Source organism: Nerophis ophidion, linkage group LG05 (genome assembly GCF_033978795.1).
Source record: "Nerophis ophidion isolate RoL-2023_Sa linkage group LG05, RoL_Noph_v1.0, whole genome shotgun sequence".
NCBI lineage: Eukaryota > Metazoa > Chordata > Actinopteri > Syngnathiformes > Syngnathidae > Nerophis > Nerophis ophidion.
Genome location: NC_084615.1, coordinates 70,937,225 through 70,946,003, shown reverse-complemented (window position 1 = coordinate 70,946,003; position 8,779 = coordinate 70,937,225). Strand labels below are relative to the sequence as shown.

Below are 8,779 nucleotides of genomic sequence, written 5' to 3'. Positions count from 1 at the left end.
TGTTTTTCTCGGGAATTAATACTTCCTTCATTCGTTACCAAATTCACACTTTCTTTCTCTTTTATTACCATTCGCCACACAGCTAAATGTTACCCATGCCGCTACCTCTCTGCTCCGGGAGGGTGTATACGTATGTAAGAAGGTGCGCTTGTTTTATTGAGAAAGAGAGACAAGAGAGTGCTAAACACCTCTCGTGTAATGCCCGCAGCTAAAAGCTACTGCGTGAAAACGTATACTCAAATATCACGATACAGTAATTTTCTATATCCCACAGAGACAAACCCGCCATATATCGAGTATATCGATTTATCGCCCAGCCCTAATTAGAACACACACAAGCAGTTAGTTTCCGAAAGTAGGAACACATGTTGTTGCCAGAAGTCAGACGTGCGCTGCTATGGTAACGGAAATAAATGCGGCAAAGAATTAGTTCCGGCATTGATTAAAATTACCAAAATATGGTAAAAATTGAACATTTTACATATTATGAATGAACATGTCAGTTACTACTTTATATATAGACTTGCAGTGTGTATACAAAATGTTGGATTCTTTTGAAGTTGTCTTAGAGGGCTCTGAAGGCTACAACAGTGACTCCCATTAGCGGCATCCTCCAAGTATTTTTTATTATCTTTAAAATTATAATAATAAAAGGACGCATGGTCTTGTCTCTCACAATGATTGCGAATAATAGGCAACATTCAACAAAAAAATCAGTTCCCAGTGGCTCATTTTATTTTTCGAAGTTTTTTTCAAAATTTTACCCATCACGCAATATCCCGAAAAACGGCTTCAAAGTGCCTGATTTTAACCGTCGTTATATCCACCTGTCCATTATCCTGTGACATCACAGCGTGATCACACAGAAACAAACATAGCGGATAGCACAGAAAGGTACAGCGATATTAGCTCGGATTCAGACTCGGATTTCAGCGGCGTAAGCGATTCAACAGATTACGCATGTATTGAAACGGATGGTTGGAGTGTGGAGGCAGGTAGCCAAAACAAAATTGAAGAAGAAACTGAAGCTATTGAGCCATATCACGACAGACAGCGGCACGGGAGGAAGTGAGGTTGAATTCGGCGATCGCCTTCTAACCAACGATTGGTATGTGTTTGTTTGGCATTAAATGTGGGCTGGAGGGAAAGGCTGGATGCAAATATAGCTACAAATGAGGCATAATGATGCAATATGTACATACAGCTAGCCTAAATAACATGTTAGCATCGATTAGCTTGCAGTCATGCCGTGACCAAATATGTCTGATAAGCACACTCCACATAAGTCAATAACATCAACAAAACTCACCTTTGTGCAATCATGCACAACCTTATAAGTTTGGTGGACAAAATGAGACAGAAAAAGAAGTGGCATAAATCATATCCAGGGTATTTTACCTCGCTCGTCTCCGGGAAGAGACTGCCGTCATCCCTGAATAGCTCGCACTCGGGCAGATTCAGTGGTGGTCTATTTTCAAATATTGCAGATTTCGTTGACTTTATCTTTGGAAATGCATCTGGTTTGAGTGTCGCAGGATATCTGAAAAATAACAGCTGATTTGACTTGCTGCATTGAGAAAATGGCGGATTGCTTCATGTTGTGACGTCACGGGTGAAAGGTCATCGCTCGACAGGCTATCAATTGAAAGGCGTTTAAATTGCCAAATTCACCCATTTAGAGTTTGGAAATTGGTTAAAAATCAATTGGTCTTTTTTCTGCAACATAAAGGTATATATTGACGCTTACATAGGTCTGGTGATAATTTTCCCCTTTAAATAAATACTCGCCTTACCAAAAATTGACGCATTATTTCCCACGAGAACAACAAGAAAAAGAACAACATACAGATAACCAGTTATTTACAAGTTGCTATTACTTCCACATGGCAGTGGACATCACCACTATTAATACATAGTCTGTAAAGCCTAACCTTATGCTCCAATATTTAGCACAGAGAGAAATGCTGAAACATTGTCTGCTCAAAGAGTGCACTATCTGCTGGAGGGTGGGACAATTAAATGGAGTTTTTACAAAAATATATGGTAATGTGGGACAATCATTTAGTGTTCAGAAAATATATGAGTGAGATTACTGTTAAGTATGTGAAAGATACAGATCTAGTACAGATTGTCCCCTCACCACTTTGCGACTCCCCTACTGCGGTGTCTCAGATTTCAAAATATAATTAATTACATTGAGATTTGAGGACCCATAGACGTTTATGTTAAATAAATTAGAATGTGTTTTAGAGTGTATGATGTGTTTTAAGAGTATAAGAAGTATTTGAGTGAAAGATATGTGGAGGGCTTTTGTTAAATGCATATTGTATAAACTATATAACTAATTTCTTCCATACTTTGCGAAACGTAACACCTCCCCATAATTAAGGGAACATTTAGTATGTTTACAAATACAACAGAATGGCACATGAATACAGACTAAACTGTAGTGACAATTATTTGTATTGAAATCCACTTGCTACTATGTTATTTGCACCTCTCTAATTTTTGGTACTGCTTGCCTTGTAATATAATTTGCATTTCCAATGTGGTTTGACTAACTGCTGAGAAAAAGAATGATCATTGTGGGTGTTTGTCATTTTGCCTCTGAGCACCTTCCTAATGTGGGTGTCTACCTTACCTCTGTCATGCTGTCACTAAGTCATCTTGATAAAGTGCGAGATCACCGTGTCAGTAGAATAATAACATAAATATTCAGCTTGAGAAGTGCTAGCAAATAATTCAAGTGACAAAATTGATTCATTGCGCCGCCACGAGCTGTTCAAAAAACACAAGCACAAACTGCGACTGCCCATTGTTCCACATACAAATGGATCGGTTTAACATGAGATCTTTGTGTCTTGCAGTGCCCGGACTCGACCTGTAAGCAGGACCTGCTCGCCTACCTGGAGCGGATTGCCTTGTATTGCCACCAGCTCAACATTTGTAGCAAAGTCAAGGCTGAAGTTCAGAATCTGGGAGGAGAGCTGGTTGTCTCGGGGGTAGGTTCACCATCATTTTAATCACGGACACCGGGGAGGCATGTATAATTTAGTCTCTTCAAAGCGAGGCGGAAGAAGTGGAGTAGTTGAAAAAGGGCTGGTAAATGACGTATGAAATAAGCCTAACTGTTGTTGAAATGTTTTGACAACTCCTGAAGGGGACGGAATAAGTTGACAGCGTTGAAGTCTCAAAGGTAACAAGACTGAATCCTGGAAAGGAGTGGGAGAAGATGCAAAAACCGCAGAGGTTTTAAATCCTAAAAAGAGAGTTTCTAATGCTGGTTATGTCACGGAACACTTGTAAACAAAACTGTTGATAGGGAGCGCTGCTTGCTTGAGATCAGATTATATAATACGTTTGGGAAGTTCTCTCCGTACAGAAGTTCTAATGTAAATAGTTGTTAATTGCCTGGTAACAAAAATAATGTTTTTTTATGATTTAAAAAAAGCATATATTGCCCAAATGCCCATTTTCTTTTTCCAATCAGGGCCATGTTTACAGGCCCGTTAAAGCATTAATTAGCCACTTGCCAGTCAATGTGATTGTAATAGCACGCTCTGGGTGCATGAAATAATGAATTCCTCCCCCCTGTTCCGCAGGGCTAAGAAGACCGAGCTTTCAACACTTAGCATAAGTGTCACCAGCGTCTCCAGGCTTTTAAATTGCTGAGGTTGAATTAGACTGACCTTTTTTGAATTCCTGCATATGTTTATATGTCAAAACGTGGAAAGGTTGTTGATTATTGGACACAAACAAAGACGCCTTTGTTTTCACAGGCTAAACATTTTGTCTGCTCTTTTCCTCTCTCACGTGAACAGTTGGACAGCGCTATGTCCCTCATTCAGGCGGCAAAGAATCTGATGAACACAGTGGTGTCCACCGTGAAAGCGTCCTACGTCGCCTCCACCAAATACCACAAGAACAAAGGAATGGAGGCTCTCAATATGCCCGCCATTTCGTGGAGGATGAAGGCACCTGAGAAGAAGCCCCTGGTGAAGAGGGAGAAGCAGGATGACGGCCAAACAAACCGGGTCAAGAGATCTTCTCAAAAGAAGCACATCAACCCCGTGCAGGCTCTGAGCGAGTTCAAAGCTATGGATAGCATCTAAATCCTCCCTTTTGTTTATATAGAGATCAAGCTTTGCATTTTGTCTAAAAGAGCTTTTAAAGTATTTTTGAAGATCTTTTCATAGGTGGTGTGTGTGTGCAGGAGTGAGTGAGTGATCGATCTCAAGTTCATCAGATCTGGTTTGCTTGATGCCGTCTCCTGTGGAAAGTAGAGAAGCATCAGGCACAGGCATTTTTCCTTTATTTTTTCCACTTTTATTCTGTCATGTTAATGGTAGAAAATTAGATTTATACATATGAATTCATGTGATCGTTTTTTGTATTTTTGTCTAACCTACTCTGCTGAGGTATATATATTTTTTTCCTCCCGGGATGTCGGACTATGACCAAGTAACATCAGCACTACAAATAGAGACTATGCAAACTGCCTTATCGCAACCATGTTTGAAACACGTATGGCTAAGTGAGATATGAATATGTTTTGGACCAGCTGTGACAAACCAAAGTTAGTATATATATTTGTATTCGCTCACATCTGGCTATACCACCCACGCTGTATTTTACCACTCAGCCTTTATTTTGGCCATAGAAACGATACGTGTACTATAATGGCGCATAGGTGAAGTCCAACCGGGTGTCGTTTATTTACTGTCATGGAGACCAACCTCCACAACTGAAGAATGGGTCCAAATGGAGGGATCATTCTTTTTTCTCCTCTCAGCCTAGGAGGCAGGTGTGGAAAGAAAGAAATGGGTTTCTTCCCTTCGTCCTTCTGCTTAGACATTACTCCACCTTCTACATCATTGAAGCTTTAAACGTGTCATTAGACATAACAGTAAAATGATGTGCTTTTGGAAATCTTCCTGTTTGGTTCTGTGCCCGTTTGACACTAGTAAAACAATCCCATACGGGCATTTATGTACTGACTACAAGTAAATACTACATTTTCTTCGCTGCACAACCATTTTGCTAATGTTTTTTTTGTTTTGTTTTTCCCCCATTACTGTGTTTTGTGTTTGGAAAATATATGAGTAATCAACTTTGCTGTGGATTTTTTTTTTTTTTTTTTTTTTTGCTCTTGATAGCTAGCCCGTTAGCGCACACTGTTCCGAAATCATGTGCCTGCTTTCTATCTCAATAAATAAACGATTGAATATAGCCCATCCTCCCCAAGCGCTCTTTCCTAGTACACTCAAGGATGCTGTGCTGCAGCAACACACAAAATAATGTGTTTCATGATTGCCAGACCCCACCGATGATTACTCTCCGAGCGTAACGCAGGGCCCGTGCAAAAAGAACGTTCTCTTGCCAATTGCATAATATTGTCTCACCTTCCACATGATTTGAGATTGTATAATAAAGGTCCTCCGGGGAAAAATGTTATTAGATGGCTGGCCATAGGTCACTACTTTTCTTGTGAGCGATTGCAAGTCAAAGCTAAGTTTTACGGCTTAAACATACTAATGATCACCATTACATCATCTCAATTTAGGGATTACCTCAAGTTAAATTCACCCTTGAAGATTATATTAAAGGTGGGAATCTTTGGGCAACTCATTGAATTTGAGTCCGATTCTTGGGGTGACGATTCTTAATCTTATTTTGTACATAAATTATAATATAACCTTTACATAACAGGTTACGGTAATGTTAATGGATTGTACTCGTATGCACTTTGACACTGTTTCCACATTCACACACTGATGGCGGTTTTAAGTTACAAACGCTCTTCTTGGCTGGTGACGTCCGACTTTTACATGCAGTGTTGGCTATAAAATGGCAATTTTTTAAAAATATTTTTTAAATTAAAGTTAAAGTACCAATGTTTTTCACGCACACACTTGGTGTGGCGAAATTATTTTCTGCATTTGACCCATCGCCCTTGATCACCCCCTAGGAGGTGAGGGGAGCAGTGAGCAGTAGGGGTGGCCGCGCCAGGAAATCTTTTTTGGTGATTTAAAGGCCTACTGAAATGAAATTGTCTTATTTAAACGGGGATAGCAGGTCCATTCTATGTGTCATACTTGATCATTTCGTGATATTGCCATGTTTTTGCTGAAAGGATTTAGTAGAGAACATCAACGATAAAGTTCACAACTTTTGGTCACTAATAAAAAAGCCTTGCGTGTACCTGAAGTAGCAGACGATGTGCGCGTGATGTCACTGGTTGTGGAGCTCCTCACATCCTCACATTGTTCATAATCATAGCCACCAGCAGCAAGAGCGATTTGGACCGAGAAAGTAACAATTTTCCCATTAATTTGAGCGAGGATGAAAGATTCATGGATGAGGATAGTGAGAGTGAAGGACTAGAAGAAAAAAAAAAGACGAGGGCAGTGGGAGTGATTCAGATGTTATTAGACACATTTACTAGGGTAATTCTGGAAAATCCCTTATCTGCTTATTGTGTTGCTAGTGTTTTAGTGAGATTATATAGTCATAACTGAAAGCCGGAGGGGTGTGGTGATTGCCAGTGTCTCTAAGGGAAGCCATGGAAAAGCCAAGAAAGTCGCAGCTGCCTCTGACAGCTGCAGGAAGAACGGCACAAGCTCCGCTCATGTTTATGGTAAGAGCCGACTTATTACCACAATTTTCTCATCCAAAAACTTGCTAGTTCACATGTGGTAGAGAATCATGTTCGCTTGACCCCTCTGTTCCATATTAAAGCTTCAGAACAATCAAAGAAACACTGGGTGTGTTTTGGATGCTAAAGGCACCTGCAACACACCGCTTTCCACCAACAGCATTCTTCTTTATAGTCTCCATTATTAATTGAACACATTGCAAAAGATTCAGCAACACAGATGTCCAGAATACTGTGTAATTATGCGATTAACTTTTTGCAACTTAACGCCAAAAAAACGGAAATGCTGATTATCGGTCCTGCTCGACACCGACTTCTATTTAATAATACAACTTTAACATTTGACAACCAAATAATAAAACAAGGTGACTCGGTAAAAAATCTGGGTATTATCTTCGACCCAACTCTCTCCTTTGAGTCACACATTAAAAACGTTACTAAAACGGCCTTCTTTCATCTCCGTAATATCGCTAAAATTCGCTCCATTTTGTCCACTAAAGACACTGAGATCATTATCCATGCGTTTGTTACGTCTCGTCTTGATTACTGTAACGTATTATTTTCGGGTCTCCCCTTGTCTAGCATTAAAAGATTACAGTTGGTACAAAATGCGGCTGCTAGACTTTTGACAAGAACAAGAAAGTTTGATCACATTACGCCTGTACTGGCTCACCTGCACTGGCTTCCTGTGCACTTAAGATGTGACTTTAAGGTTTTACTACTTACGTATAAAATACTACACGGTCTAGCTCCATCCTATCTTGCCGATTGTATTGTACCATATGTCCCGGCAAGAAATCTGCGTTCAACGGACTCCGGCTTATTAGTGATTCCCAAAGCCCAAAACAAGTCTGCAGGCTATAGAGCGTTTTCCGTTCGGGCTCCAGTACTCTGGAATGCCCTCCCGGTAAAAGTTCGAGATGCCACCTCAGTAGAAGCATTTAAGTCTCACCTTAAAACTCATTTGTATACTCTAGCCTTTAAATAGACCTCCTTTTTAGACCAGTTGATCTGCCGCTTCTTTTCTTTCTCCTATGTCCCCCCCTCCCTTGTGGAGGGGGTCCGGTCCGATGACCATGGATGAAGTACTGGCTGTCCAGAGTCGAGACCCAGGATGGACCGCTCGTCGGGACCCAGGATGGACCGCTCGCCTGTATCGGTTGGGGACATCTCTACGCTGCTGATCCGCCTCCGCTTGAGATGGTTTCCTATGGACGGGACTCTCGCTGCTGAGTTGGATCCGCTTTGAACTGAACTCTCGCGGCTGTGTTGGAGCCACTATCGATTGAACTTTCACAGTATCATGTTAGACCCGCTCGACATCCATTGCTTTCGGTCCCCTAGAGGGGGGGGGGGGGTTGCCCACATCTGAGGTCCTCTCCAAGGTTTCTCATAGTCAGCATTGTCACTGGCGTCCCACTGGATGTGAATTCTCCCTGCCCACTGGGTGTGAGTTTTCCTTGCCCTTTTGTGGGTTCTTCCGAGGATGTTGTAGTCGTAATGATTTGTGCAGTCCTTTGAGACATTTGTGATTTGGGGCTATATAAATAAACATTGATTGATTGGTTGATTGATTGATTAAATTGGACGACTTTTAGTTGTGAGTGGTGCTGGGATAAAATGTCCGCTGAAACCAATAACGTCACAAGCACGTTTTCAACAGGACACTTAGCGGGAAATTTAAAATTGCAATTTTAGTAAACTAAAAAGGCCGTATTGACATGTGTTGCAATGTTAATATTTCATCATTGACATATAAACTATCAGACTGCGTGGTCGGTTGTAGTGGGTTTCAGTAGGCCTTTAACCCCCAATTCCAACCCTTGATGCTGAGTGCCAAGCAGGAAGGTAATGGCTCCTGTTTTTATAGTATTAGGTGTGACTCGGCCGAGGTTTTACTAAAATTGAATAAACATGTTATTCAAACATATAATGTTATCTAACAAATTAAAATACAGCCCAACTCCCAGTTTGACCATTCTTCGGACATACATTTGGAGAAGAAAGCAATACAATACTAAAAAAGTGGAAAAACTAAAATGTATAAAAGAATCAGCATGGATTTTAATATCAATAGTAGTTAAATGTTATCAATAGAAAAATATTCTTAAACAAATTATATAT

The 8,779-nt window shown here is 40.6% G+C and overlaps 1 protein-coding gene across 1 annotated transcript in view; it reads left to right on the top strand.

The window, feature by feature from the left end:
* The window catches only part of ctnna1 (catenin (cadherin-associated protein), alpha 1), a 93,095-nt gene extending 87,866 nt beyond the window's left edge, over positions 1-5,229 (top strand). The window contains exons 17-18 of the mRNA XM_061901921.1: positions 2,868-3,002; positions 3,822-5,229. Of these exons, the coding sequence (XP_061757905.1) occupies positions 2,868-3,002; positions 3,822-4,112 (426 nt within the window). The 3' untranslated portion in view covers positions 4,113-5,229. The remainder of the gene's footprint in view (positions 1-2,867; positions 3,003-3,821) is intronic.
* The last annotated feature ends 3,550 nt before the right edge of the window (positions 5,230-8,779 follow it).